This window comes from Mercenaria mercenaria, chromosome 7, assembly GCF_021730395.1.
Source record: "Mercenaria mercenaria strain notata chromosome 7, MADL_Memer_1, whole genome shotgun sequence".
Classification (NCBI taxonomy): Eukaryota; Metazoa; Mollusca; class Bivalvia; order Venerida; family Veneridae; genus Mercenaria; species Mercenaria mercenaria.
In genome coordinates, this window is record NC_069367.1 from 16,499,361 (window position 1) to 16,514,527 (window position 15,167).

General features: G+C 36.4%; 2 protein-coding genes across 3 annotated transcripts in view; one reads left to right on the forward strand and one right to left on the reverse strand.

The window, feature by feature from the left end:
• Positions 1–1,569, reverse strand: part of LOC123563991 (uncharacterized) — a 94,314-nt gene extending 92,745 nt beyond the window's left edge. Inside the window, exon 1 of the transcript XR_008371610.1 lies at positions 1,412–1,569. The gene's annotated coding sequence lies outside the window, so the exon portion shown is untranslated. The remainder of the gene's footprint in view (positions 1–1,411) is intronic.
• On the forward strand, positions 34–14,447 carry LOC128558445 (uncharacterized). Of its 2 annotated transcripts, none has more exons than XM_053547699.1 (4): positions 34–107; positions 12,703–12,935; positions 13,324–13,451; positions 13,872–14,447. In XM_053547699.1, exons 2-4 carry the CDS (start codon positions 12,715–12,717, stop codon positions 14,273–14,275), a joined length of 753 nt encoding a protein of 250 aa, XP_053403674.1. In that variant the 5' UTR covers positions 34–107; positions 12,703–12,714; the 3' UTR covers positions 14,276–14,447. The 2 variants fall into 2 exon arrangements, with proteins under 2 accessions (XP_053403674.1, XP_053403673.1); XM_053547698.1 differs by having other exon boundaries at positions 60–200.
• Positions 14,448–15,167: the final 720 nt, after the last annotated feature.

A 15,167-nucleotide genomic window follows, 5' to 3' on the forward strand; every position in this document is an offset into this window, starting at 1 on the left:
AATATCATTGTCATCTTGACTAGAGTTACCTCCCATGGGTGAGGTAAAAAGTTTATACTGCGAGTTCCGATTTCTTGGAAACGAAAATCCTAATGTAGAATACAGTGGTAAGAAGAAAACGAGTGAAATAAAATGACGCCACTGACGTCATGATGTTACGTGTCAGTTACCGCGCAAAATTAATAGCTTTTATGTTGAAAGTACGTAATTCTGTGCATTTTCTTTATTTTAACTATCTTCAAATAACAAATATTTGCTGAAATATTTGTTATGAATCTTTTGCTCTGAATAATCATCAATATTTTGCTTCTTTTATGAAGTTATATTGAAACGTTATGCGGATTGTAAGAAAATGGATGATGGTAACCAATGTTATTTGGAATATAGTTGGATGAAAGGTTTCTTGTAACGGCCATTTTCAAATAGTTTGATTTGTAATACCTATTTTTCAGGTTCCGATGATAATTTGTTACTTATATACTAAAAATAAGATCTAAAACTGTTCAAATTTCAGTAGAAAAATGTGGTTCCTTTAATTTAATTGATGTTACCATGGAAACGAAGCCCGTGACCTATGTATCTAAATGTAAAATTCAAAAGCGTTGACACTGGTCTATTTAAGAAACACAACTTCGGCTTTTTATTTTCATTTCAACAATATCCATTAGAATAATATCAGCATGCTGAACGATTTTTCCATGAAAAATGCCAGGCGAGGGGTACTGCCGTATGTATTCTAAGCTGTGAAATTTGTTTGAATCAATGCAAATAACAAGAAAATATAACTTACGTTAGAAATAATATGTTTTAAAGCTACATTTACTAGAAAGATAATCTTATTCAATATTTTTTTTGTAAGAAATTACGACAAAAAGCAAGATATAAGCTATTTTAAACATCTCTGTTGCCATGGTTACTGTAAACTTTAAGAAAAACAGGGTACCATGTAAAGTGCATGGTATTTTGCTTATATTATTTCCCAAATATTCCATGTTAGTCATCAACAGAATGCCACTTAAGGTGTCGAAAACCCTTATTTTTATACATAGTTGTTTAAAAATGAGAGAAAATGCGTTACCATGGAAACACGAGTCCCGCGACATATGTATTTAAAGCTTATATTAGAAAGCTAACGTGCATACTAGTAAAATTATCAATTATGCAGACTTCTACGGATATCAATGAAACTAAAATACACTGAAAAGTGTTAAATATCCATATTTTCCTTCTTCTTTTAATATGAAATACCTTTAGAGGGTCATGTTCTTCAAACCTAGGTAAAAACTGAATTTGAAGGGACAGAGACAAACGAAATTGAGATTGTACCAGGTAAAACTTCATATTACACGAAATACAAACAAATGCTGTGGTTAAACTAACTTGAATTTACCCTTGTAAAAAGGTAACCTACCTCCTTAATGTAGTATTCTCTGACTGAAGTTCGGCATTCTTTCTACTGAGCTTAGCATTAAGTTCCAGTTCATCAGTTTCGCGTCGCCGACAAGCTTCCATCTCAGATACCAGTTCTGTGTTGGTCATCTCTAACTCTGTGATTTCTGTATCAAGGTTTCTTTTTAAGTTCTTGAGCACTGAAACAAGCAGAACTAGCCCTAAATGATGAATCTATATGTAAAGCTTCCAGATTATGGACAATAAAATGACTCAAGTGTTTCAATGGTCAAAAACACAAGGCAATAACCTAGTCAATTTTCAATAATTCTAATAACATATTTCAAATCAAATTAAAATAGAGCTTGATCCGTTAAGACAGCCAAGCAATATTTCGAAATTTGTCCTAGAATGCAGGATATATTCCCAAAAGGTTAAACAAAGATTTTTAATTTCCAAAAGGGGGAATAATTTGACCAAAATGATATCAGTTATGGGACTTGCTGCTATCAGCTGTTTTATAACCCGAAGGCACATGTGAAGTTTCAATTCAATATCTGCATTAGTTTTGGAGATAGAAACTTGCATATAAAACTTTAACCAGAATTTTCAAAGTTCAAAAGGGGGCATAATTTGCCCAAAATACATGCCAGAGTTATGGGACTTGATCCAGTGAGGCTAGTAATTGATCTAGAAAAAGAAAAAATAAGTTTCAAATCTATATACCTTTTAGTAATAGCTGTATGTACTTGCACGCAAAACTTTAACCAGAATTTTCTAAGTCCAAAAGGGGGCATAATTTGGCCAAAATGAAGGTCAGAGTTATGGGACTTGCTGCTATCAACTAGTTTTATAACCCCGAAGACACATGTGAAGTTTCAAATCAATATCTGCATTAGTTTTGGAGATAACAACTTGCATGTAAAACTTTAACCAAAATTTTCTAAGTCTAAAAGGGGGCTTAATTTGCTCAAAATACATGTCAGAGTTATGGGACTTGACCCAGTGAGGTTGGTAATTGATCTAGAAAAAGAAAAAATAAGTTTCAAATCTATATGCCTTTTAGAAATAGCTGTATGTACTTGCACGCAAAACTTTAACCAGAATTTTCTAAGTCCAAAAGGGGGCATAATTTGGCCAAAATGAAAGTCAGAGTGATGGGACTTGCTGCTATCAACTAGTTTTATAACCCCGAAGACACGTGAAGTTTCAAATCAATACCTGCATTAGTTTTGGAGATGTTAAGTCCAAAAGGGGGCATAATTTGCTCAAAATACATGTCAGAGTTATGGGACTTGACCCAGAGAGGTTGGTAATTGACCTAGAAAAAGAAAAAATAAGTTTCAAAGCTATATGCCTTTAATTGATGGCTGTATGTACTTGCATGCAAAAACTTAACCAAGGTGTGACGCCGACGCCGACGCCAGGGTGAGTAGAATAGCTAGATTATTCTTCGAATAGTCGAGCTAAAAAATAAGAATGGCAAAATTGTCAACTATTTACTCTTGAAGTTTAGATTTATCTTTATATGGGGCAATTATATTATGTCTGAATTCATCAAATGAATGAGTTGGGTTTTACGGCGAATCGACACAAAAAGGTCATATATCGCCGAATCTGAATTCATCAAAGAAGTAACATTTCATTGAATATTTTTTCCTGATTAGTCAACGTCAAAATTTATTAGCATATTTCTGAACTGCTGTATTCTAACACAATAATTAAACAAGCAAATTCGATGAATTGGTATCCCCCGCCGAAAGGGCATGAGGTGAGGAATGGTAAAAAAATATTTCTGGCAAAAAGTTAAGGATGTTATTAAGAAGCAAATAATTTCATTAGTCAAAATCATTTTAACAGAAAATGTTTGTTTTTTTTTTTTTTTGGGGTGGGGGGAGGGGGCAGCGGAGAGGTGGGGCAGTGGGGGTGACTGGGTGAGGGTACAAAATTTCACCTGTTGATTATAAATATTGATGGAAAATTAACAAGAGATCACAGAGTGATCTTGGCACCCACCAATGTGCCATTTTTGAGTGTTCCAAATCTCAAGACTTACTGATTAGCTCAAGGTCAAATTTCACTTCCATACACAACACTGTGCATGCTGTCCAAATTCGAAAGCTGTAGCTTGAGAAATGTGAAAGTAGGTCACCAGATCAATTTCAAGGACAAAGTTCTTTGTACACAAAACTATGCATGTGCATCAAGTTTGAAGGCTGTAGTTTGAGAAATTTGAAAGTAGGTCACTAGGTCAATCTTAAGGTCAAAGTTTATTTCGGTACACAAAACTATGCAAGTGGTCCAAATTTGAAGGCTGTAGCTTGAGAAATGTGAAATAGGTCACTAGGTCAAAATCAAGGTCAAATTACACTTCAGAACACAAATCTATGCATGTGGTCCAAATTTAAAGCCTGTACTTTCAAAAATGTGAAAGTAGGTCACTAGGTCAATGTGAAGGTCAGTTTGTTTTGGTACACAATCCTATGCATGTGGTCTAAATTTGAAGCCTGTAGCTACAGAAATGTGAAAGTAGGTCACTAGGTCAATCTTACAGTCAAAGTTCATTTCGGTACACAAAATTACGCAAGTGGTCCAAATTTGAAGACTGTAGCTCGAGAAATGTGAAAGTAGGTCACTAGGTCAAAATCAAGGTCAAATTTTATTTCGGAACACAAAACTATGCATGTGGTCCAAATTTGAAGCCTGTACATTAAAAAATGTGAAAGTAGGTCACTAGGTCAATGCAAAGGTCAAAGTTTGTTTTGGTACACAAAACTATGCATGTGGTCCAAATTTGAAGGCTGTAGCTTGAGAAATGTGAAAGTAGGTCATTAGGTCAAAATCAAGGTCAAATTTCATTTCGGAACACAAAACTATGCATATGGTCCAAATTTGAAGCCTGTACCTTCAAAAATGTGAAAGTAGGTCAATGTCAAGGTCAAAGTTTTTTTCCGTGCACAAAACGATGCATGTGGTCCAAATTTGAAGGCTGTAGCTACAGAAATGTGAAAGTAGGTCACTAGGTCAAGATCAAGGTCAACTCATGTCAAGGTTCATCTTGCCACTCAAAACCATACATGTGGTCTAAAACTGTATGTTGTAGGCTATTGACAAGAAGATTTTAAAAGCTTTTTCCTATATAAGTCTATAAGAACCATGTGACCCCCAGGGCTGGGCCATATTTGACCCTAGGGGGATAATTTGAACAAACTTGGTAGAGAACCACTAGATGATGCTACATGAAAACTGCCAAAGCCCTAGGCTTTGTGGTTTGGACGAGAAGATTTTCGAAGTTTATCCCTATAAAAGTCTTTGTAAACCATGTGACCCCCGGGGTGGGGCCATATTTGACCCTAGGGGGATAATTTGAATAATATTAGTAGAAGACCACTAGATGATGTCACATACAAAATATCAAAGCCCTAGGCCCTGTTGTTTTAAACAACAGGTTTTTCAAAGTTTTTACCTATATAAGTCTATTTAAACCATGTGACACCCGGGGCGGGGCCATATTAGACCCCAGGGAAATAATTTGAATCATCTTGGTAGAGGACCACTAGATGATGCTTCATACCAAATATCAAAGCCCTAGGCTCTGTGGTTTTTGGACAAGAAGATTTTCGAAGTTTTTCCCTACATAAATCTATGTAAACAAGCAAATTTGATAAATTGGTATCCCCCGCCGAAAGGGCTTAAGGTGAGGAATAGCAAAAAAATTGCATGCTAATAAATATTCATGAAAGGTTTGAAAATAAAATAATAACAAGAGCACCGCCTTGCGGGTGCTGACGCTCATCTGATTTTTTTTGTGTGATAGAAATATTGTCCTACCCGTGATTTTCTAGTCTAAAGGGCATCATTCTGCAAAGAGGATAGAGTTATGTTTTGTGTACAGTGTCCACTATGAGGTGAAAACTGTTGAAAGTTTAAAGCAATAGCTTGATAGTTTATGAGAAAAGTTGACTTAAACATATACTCAACAAGAAATGATTTCTAAGTCAAAAGGGGCAATAATTATTGCAAAAATCAGGATGGAGTTACGTGCTTGCGTACAGGGTCAGCTTATGATGGTGAACAAGTGTTGCAAGTTTCAAAGCAATAGCTTTGATATTTAAGAGAAAAAGTTGACCTAACATAAAACTTAACCAGAAATCTGATATTTTCTAAGTCCAAAGGGCCATAAATCTTGCAAAAAGCAGGATGGAGTTATGTTTCTTGCTGTACAGGGTCACTTATGATGGTGAACAAGTGCTGCAAGTTTAAAGCAATAGCTTGATAGTTTAGGATAAAAGCGACCTAAACATAACTTAACAGAAAACTGATTTTCTAAGTCCAAAAGGGGCATAAATCTGCAAAAAGCAAGATGGAGTTATGTTTCTTGTGTACAGGTCAGCTTATGATGGTGAACAAGTATTCCAATTTCAAAGCAATAGCTTGACAGTTTGGAGAAAAGTGACCTAAACATAAAACTTAACAAGAAATCTGATATTTCTAAGTACAAAAGGGGCCATAAATCTGCAAAAAGCAAGATGGAGTTATGTTTCTTGCATACAGGGTCAGCTTATGATGGTGAACAAGTATTCCAAGTTTCAAGCAATAGCTTTGATAGTTAGGAGAAAAGCTGACCTAAACATAAAACTTAACCAGGCACGCCGACGCCGACGCCGACGCCGACACCGACGCCGACGCCGACGCCGACAACCGCTCAAGTGATGACAATAACTCATCATTTTTTTTCAAAAAATCAGATGAGCTAAAAAGGATTTTTTTTTTTTTGGGGGGGGGGGGGGGGGGGGGGGGGGGGGCAGAGTGGGAGGGGGTGTGACCAAGGCAAGGTGGTGACCAGGTGTGGGTACACAACTTCAGATGTTTATACTAAATGTTCATGGAAAAGAATGAAAGAAGTTTAATGAAATTCTACCAATGGGTTGGTTTGTATTGTACAAATCTGTACATTTTTAAACAATTAAAGGGCAATAACTCTAAGGAAAATTGACCAATTGGAAAAAAAAATGACAGGCATCATCGAAGTATGTTGGTTCATATTTATTTCAAGTTTTATGAAATTCTACCAGCTTGTTACTGAGAAATGGCTGCAGACGTGGGTTTTTCATTAAATCAAGGGCAATAACTCTAAGGGAAATTGACCAATCCAATAAAAAACTTGACGGGCTTCATCACAGTATGTTGGTGCATGTTTATTTCAAGTTTTATGAAATGCTACCTGATAGTTACTCAGAAATGGCTGCGGACGGACATTTTTGGGTATTTTTGATCAAATCAAGGGCAGTAATTCTAAGGGAAATTGACCAAAAAAAAAACTTGACAGGCATCATCGCAGTATGTTGGTTCATGTTTATTTCAAGTTTCATGAAATTCTACCTTCTAGGTACTGAGAAATGGCTGCAGACGGACAACGCCATTTCAATACCCCCCTCCCGATTTCATCGGCGCGGGATAAAAAGCAAAAATCTATTGGTTAAAACATAAAAAGCTCAATTTTACCTTGTAAAGTCTGTTTTAAACTGAACTAGAGACTCCACTTTCTCTCGAAGTTCTTGAACTTCTTTTTTCTGCTGCTGAATAATATCTTCATATTTTGTAGCAGTGAGATTTTATGCTCTTTTTCTGCCTCCACATTAGAGAGTTTATCAGAAAGGGCAGAGAACTTTGACTGAGATTCACGTAATTCAACTCTAACTTGTTCAAGTTCATGCTGGGTTTTAACATGGGCCTGAAACAGAATGTTAATATGTGTTTTGTCATTGGGTACTTGCCCATTGCTTTTGTCATCTTATAGAGATAGAAAGGTATGTTCATGGTTTGGTGATTCCAGCTGAAATACTTTTTGAATTATAAGCATTTTCATTTTTTTAAATAATCCAAGGGGAAAAAAGTCTGCTTTTACTAATTCAATGGGAATAAATTTAAATGTGAGCAAAGGTCACGTGCTAATCAATACTTATGTGAGGTCTGGTGATTTTAGCTTAGACATCTTTTAAATTATATGCATTTTCAATTTCGGACAGTCAGACAAACAAATGCATCCGGATGGAAAAAGCCAAAACAATATCCCTCCATTTTTGGTGTGCAATAAAACCCACTTTTAAATCTTTGTAAGAAGAATTTCAGTTTTTTATCCACTAACTGACCTGAAAATCCATTTAAATACATAATTTCATGCTTGTAAACAACAACAACAAAGATTTTAACAACATATTTTTTTTTTATGTAAGTCTATATTTTCAACTATTAATTATTTATAAATAGTGCACTTTTAGCCAGAACACTTACAAGTTCAAAATTGTTATTTTGTACTTCTCTCTCAAGAAGTTCTGATTCCTTCAACTTGAGTTCCTTGCCCAAACTGTTAGATTTTACCTCCTCTGATTCCTGAATTTAAAAACAAACACAATTTATTTAAAATCTAATTTTATTCTGGCTTTTTTTAATCTCTTATCTTAACAAGAGGGCCATGATGACCCTATATCGCTCACCTGTTATCATTGCACTTGAGGACAAGAAGGTCCTCGGAAAAAATATCTATGTCCAAAGGACAGGAACAACAAAGGGAAGAAATTTAACCAAAAAGAAAAAAAAATTCTTACAAGGTATAGATATGTCAAAATACATCTAAAAATTGGAGGTACCATCCATGTTGTACCATAGAAAAGTGGTCTCGGTTTTTCCCTACGGCCAATAATAAAAAAGTTACTAAAAATAAGCTATTTATAGTAACGTAAAAGGGATATAATTAAAAAATAAATATTGTAAGTGAACAAAAGAAGGATCTGCCAAATAAATCTGTTGACATAAATGAAATTTCAGATCAGTATCTTCATTAGTTATGGAGATATACCCATTTTAATTTGAAATAAACGGAGGTAATCTGACATAAAATCAGTCCACAGTTATCTACCCTGATTGTCTCAGTCCAACTAATGTCAATTATGAAATTTCAAATAAGTCCTATAAGTTTTTACTGATATAAATCCATTTTGATTACAATCAGGGGAGGTAATCAGATATAAAATAACTCTGGAACCTACGATTGGATCTATTTGTCATGGAATCCAGGATTTATTGTTGTTGAAGATCAAATAAAACCATAAATGAAGTCTCTATATGGCTGCAAAAGCCAAAATAGCCAATTTTGGACCTTTAAGGGGCCATAACTTTGGAACCCATGATGGAATCTGGCCAGTTGAAGAAAGGAAGCAAGATCTTGTGGTGATACAAGTTGTGTGCAAGTTTGGTTAAAATCAAATCATAAATGAAGCTGCTATTGTGCAGACAAGGTCAACATAGCTCATTTTGGCCCTTTCAGAGGACATAACTCTAGAACCCATTATGGGATTTGGCCGGTTCAAGAAAGGAACCGAGATCTTATGGTGACACAAGTTTTGTGCAAGTTTGATTACATTCAAATCATAAATGAAGCTGCTATTGTGCAGACAAGGTCAAAATAGCTAATTCTGGCCTTTTCAGGGGCCATCACTCTGGAACCCATAATGGAATCTCACCAGTTCAAGAAAGGAACCAAGATCTTATGGTGATACAAGTTGTGTGCAGGTTTGGTTAAAATAAAATCATAAATAAAGCTGCTATTGTGCAGACAAGGTCAAAATAGCTAATTCTGGCCCTTTCAGGGACCATAACTCTGGAACCCATAATGGAATCTGGCCAGTTCAAGAAAGGAACCAAGATCTTATGGTGATACAAGTTGTGTGCCAGTTTGGTAAAAATCAAATCAAAAATAAAGGTGCTACTGTGCAGACAAGGTCAAAATAGCTAATTCTGGCCCTTTCAGGGGCCATAACTCTTGAACCCATAATGGGATCTGGCCAGTTCAAGAAAGGAACTGAGATCTCATGGTGATACAAGTTGTGTGCAAGTTTGGTTAAAATAAAATCATAAATGAAACCACTATCGTGCAGACAAGAAATTGTTGACGCACGGACGGACGGACGGACGGACGGACTGACGACGGACGAAGGTTGATCACAAAAGCTCACCTTGTCACTATGTGACAGGTGAGCTAAAAAAAACAACAAGAGGACCATGATGGTCCTAAATCGCTCACCTGTCCCCACATGACCCAGTTTTGAACTGAGTATGACGTCGTTTTTTCTATTATTTGACATTGTGACCTAGAATTTGAGCTCATGTGACCCAGTTTTGAACTTGACCTAGAAATCGAGATAAAAATTCTGACCAAGTTTCATGAAGATCCATTGAAAAATATGGCCTCTAGGGAGGTCACAAGGTTTTTCTATTATCTGATCTAATGACCTAGTTTTTGAAGGCACTTGACCCAGTTTCGAACTTGACCTAGATACCATCAAGGTGAACATTCTCACCAATTTTCATGAAGATCTCATGAAAAGTAAGGCCTCTAGAGAGGTCACAAGGTTTTTCTATTAATTGACCTAAGGACCTAGTTTTTAAAGGCACGTGACCCAGTTTCGAACTTGACCTAGATATCATCAAGGTGAACATTCTGACCAATTTTCATGAAGATCTCATGAAAAGTAAGGCCTCTAGAGAGGTCACAAGGTTTTTCTATTTTTAGACCTAATGACCTAGTTTTTGACCACACGTCATCCACTTTCGAACTTGACCAAGATATCATCAAGGTGAACATTCTGACTAATTTTCATGAAGATCCATTGAAAAATAAGGCCTCTAGAGAGGTCACAAGGTTTTTCTATTTTTAGACCTAATGCCCTAGTTTTTGATCGCATGTGACCCACTTTCGAACTTGACCTAGATATCATCAAGGTGAACATTCAGACCAACTTTCATGAAGATCCATGGAAAAATATGGCTTCTATAGAGGTCACAATGTTTTTCTATTTTTAGACCCAATGACCTAGTTTTTGATCACACGTCATCCACTTTTGAATTTAACCAAGATATCATCAAGGTGAACATTCTGACCAATTTTCATGAAGATCCATTGAAAAATATGGCCTCTAGGAAGGTCACAAGGTTTTTATATTTTTAGACCTACTGACCTAGTTTTTAACCACACGTGACCCACTTTCGAACAAGGCCTCGATCTCATCAAGATGAACATTCTGACCAATTTTCATGAAGATCCATTGAAAAATATGGCCTCTAGGGAGGTCACAAGGTTTTTCTATTTTTAGACCTAATGACCTAGTTTTGGACCGCAGTTGACCCAGTTTCAAATCTGACCTAGATATCATCAAGATGAACATTCTGACCAATTTTCATGAAGATCCATTGAAAAATATGGCCTCTAGAGAGGTCACAAGGTTTTTCTATTTTTAGACCTACTGACCTAGTTTTGGACAGCACATGACCCAGTTTCGAACTTGATCTAGATATCATCAAGATGAACACTCAGACCAACTTTCATACAGATCCCATGAAAAATATGGCCTCTAGAGGTCAAAAGGTTTTTCTATTATTTGACCTACTGACCTAGTTTTTGATGGCACTTAACCCAGTTTCGAACTTGACCTAGATATCATCAAGGTGAATATTCTGACTAACTTTCATGAAGATCCATTGAAAAATATGGCCTCTAGCGAGGTCACAAGGTTTTTCTATTTTTAGACCTACTGACCTAGTTTTTGACCGCAAATGACCCAGTTTCGAATCTGACCTAGATATTATCAAGGTGAACATTCTGACCAACTTTCATAAAGATCTCTTGAAAAATGTGACCTCTATAGTGGTCACAAGCAAAAGTTTACGCACGGACGGACGACGGACGCTGCGCGATCACAAAAGCTCACACTGTCACTTTGTGACATGTGAGCTAAAAATGAGTTTTAATAATTCTGGAATCAACATAACAGTGCAGACCAAGATCAGCCCGCACTGTTTACATTTTTGGCATAAAACTGATGTCTTTTTAAAACATGATAAAATTTATTTATGTAAAGATGGCTGGCTTATGGTATTAACCATACATGTGATACGTCCCGGTTTGACCGGGATTGTCCCGGAAATAACATGCTCGTCCCGGTGTCCCAGACAGAGTTGAAATGTCCCGGAGAAATAAATATACAGGTAAAAATAAAAATGACCTCCCAAAAACTAGTTCTGTGGTCTATAATTTGTTTAATTTTACCCTAATAAACACAATAAACTATCTCCGGTGCCACCTTGTATATTCTAATTATCCGATATCAGATGCCCTTGAGCGGGACACGTGTTGATCACTGATCTCTCTCCCGCTTTGCACAACTTTGATATAATTGATATAATTGTGAACAATTAATTGATTAATGACTGTTAAAGACACCATCATTGAATATGTGTGAAAAGCACGAGTTTCATGCTTAAGCCGAAAAAGCTATCTAATTTTGTCCCGACAAACTTAAATGGGTAAGTTTAAGTGCAAACTGAAAATGAGTGTATGTTGGTTAATAAAAGTTTCGGCAGATTTCAAAGGGATGACAAAAAAAGAGCAGTCATTAATGCGTTTTTGAGTAAAGATTACATGCATATAAAGTATCGTAATAATTTTATTCTTCCAAAATTCCAAAGCTATCATTTCGTTTGTGCCTTAAAAGTTATTAATCATGTCAAAGCGCGCTGCAGACTCTGCAGCTAGTGGTAGCATTAAAAAAGCTAAACGTGCATGTAAATTCCAACAAAAATAGATTAGTGAGTTTCCGTGTGTGAAAAAAAGTGTTAAGGGGGAAGAATACTTCCATTGCAAGCTGTGTAATATCGATGTTTCAGTGTCAAGTGGCGGTAGGAATAATTTATCTAGACATTTACACTCTAAACAGCATGAATCAAAGAATAGTGCCTCCACTAGCAATACCTCCATTAAGGATATGTTTAAAGTTAAAGACGACGATCCTGTGGCTCGGGCGGAATGCTACTTCGCGTCTTTTGTGTCTGAACATAATCTACCTTTTGCGGTCGCGGATCACTTTACGGAACTTGTTAAAGTCATGTTCCCGGACAGTGAAAATTGCGCAGAAATTCAAGTGTAAGAGAACTAAGGTGGCAAAGATTATTACGGAAGCCATCGCCCCAACGTTCGAGAAGAAGGTGAACACATTGTGCCGTGAGAATAAATTTAGTGTAATGATGGACGAGTCTAATGACAGGGGGGACAAAAAGTGTGTCGCAATACTGGTACGAGTGTATGACTCGACAGTGATGAAAGTGGATACTTTATTCTATGCTGAATAAAGTATAAAAAATAAATTCACATATGAACACGACACGGGCGATGCTAAAATTATCTGTTGCGTCAATAATGTTCGAGAGACTGTGAATAGGAAACTGTTGCTTATGTACATGTATATTATTCTATTTCAGAATAGCGCTTCCATGGCTGGGTACCTCCATGCGGAGATCATACGTGTGGTAAGAACATTTATGGCGAAGTTTGTTAAAATGAGCTGTATCAACACCACCGCCGACATCACTGCCATTGACTTCACCTGCCGTGAGAACCAGCATGACGACAATCTTCTAGCCGTCGGAATGGCCGCCCGTACCTACCTGTCTGAGCATGACGACGACTCACAGCTGGCAGCGTCTTTCTTCAGGTAATTAAATTCAATGAATGAAACTTCCATTTCCAATGCGATTGAGTATTTAATCCTGCCTAACATGTAGAGAAGTCAGTTACTCGCGCCCGTAATAAGCAGAGTGCGTATAGTAAGCAGAATGATTGTAAACTCTTACTCAGTGTTTGCATTTGAGTTATTTATGTGACTATTAAATCCTTTCTAACTGTAACATGTAGAGAAGTCAGTTATTTGCGAAAGTGGCCGCACCTAGTACATGTACTGGTAAACCGTAGTACGCAGAGTGCTTATAGTTAGCAGAATGGTTGTAAACTATTTACCCAGTGTTTGCATTTGAGTTATTTGCGTGACTTACAGCAAACAAGTCAACTAACATGATCATTCAAAATCTATCTTTTAATTACAGTACGGTCAGATCATTCTACGTGGAAGTGACAACGAAGATGCTCGCCAAATTCCCCATAAACGACACTGTTCTGCAGTCTCTGTCTTTCCTCCGCCCCGAGAATAGAGAAACTGTAAACGTCAGTTCTGGTATGTATCTTATAATATTTTGTCTGTTAATTTAAAATGAATACCGGATATTGTGTAGTTATTTTACTAAATAATTTATAGCAAAAGAGTGCTTTAACACTATTTATGCACGTTGGACGGTTATACGCTGGGTGTAATAGTTTAATGTTATGCTATGTGACATTTCGTTATAAACATGTTTTAAAGTGAATATTTGATCAAATTTGAAGCGCTATTTCTCGATGCGCTAAATATCACGTCGGCGTGACGTCAACACAATATCGATGTGATGATTAAAGCATTATTAGCCATACTAAATCCTGTTTTGTCGTATATCACTGTGATATTGATGAAAGTCACATAAGCTTCAAAGAAACAAAAATTAAACCACAACCTAGATATCGTCTTTGCTTATGATTTTTGCTGTTTTGATTTTTTCAGTGATTGGCCTATCAGAACGACTTGGTATTGGTGCGCCGGACGTGATTCAAGAAGAGCTTGTGGACTACCAGCTATGCTCCACTAACAGCCTCCCCTCCCATGAACCCGGCATGGTTCTCGACCCGTTCTGGTCCAACGTAGCTAACATGAAAACTCCATTACAGAAGCCTAGATTCCCCAACCTGTCAAAACTTGCCTTCGCTGCACTCAGCTTACAGCACAGCAACGCCGATCCTGAACGTGCATTCAGCGTGCTCAAGAAAATCCAGCGTGAAGACTGCGAAAATCTCGGGGAAAAATCAGTGTCTGCTTTGATGACTATGAAATTTAATAACAAGACTTCTTGTTTCAATATGAACTTTAGTAGCGACGTGTGTAGTGCAGCAAAAAGATCGTGTAATTGAACATTGTGACGCATACTTATAGTGCGGCAAAAAGATGGTGTTACTGAACATTGAAGTGATAAATTAATCTTGAGACAAAGACACTGTGTTGAACACATAGAATCTATAGATATATATTTATATTCAAATATAAAATAAATGATAAAATAAAAAGAAATAAAACAGAAAATTATTTATTCTTGTTTTCTTTTTTTCTTTTTTTTTCTTTCTTTTTTGGGTGTTGTTAACCCAGGAAGCAGTTATTGAGAATATCAAATGATTAGTTGTAGAAACTTGCACTAGCCATGACTTATCGATGATAAAATTCTTGATTCTAAATCGCGATGCCCTGGTTACTTCTTCGTATATAGTAAGTCTCTTAAAATTTCCCATCACATCGGGAATGCAAATCATTTCAGGTGCCGAACTATAGATGTGTGTATTACTTGTAGTATTTACCTCCCTTAGAAAGCTTGACGACATTTGCAGCAAATATGCGCGAGAACAATGTTTATCTCAGGAGTCTGGAAAACATGTAATTTTATGATTTTTATGCATAAAAAAGACGAATGCCAATGTCACGGTGTTTGTCCCGGTCAGAGGATGAAAATCCCGGAAATTTCAACTCAGACTCCCGGAAATGTCCTGAAAAACTATGGCATGTATGTAATTATTAACATACATGTATGTAAATATGAATTTTTTCAAGGTATAGATGCAAAGTAGAAAACATCAAAATAATGATTCCAAGAGAATGGCAAGTGCCTGGACATTTTTTTTTTTAAATGACAAACAAAATCATTATTACACATTTAGTATACTTTTTCAACAAAGATGTTATTCTGGTGTTATATGTAAATCTCTTCTCATCTTACCTTAGCTTCAACCTCAGCAGCTAACTTGGACCTCTGTT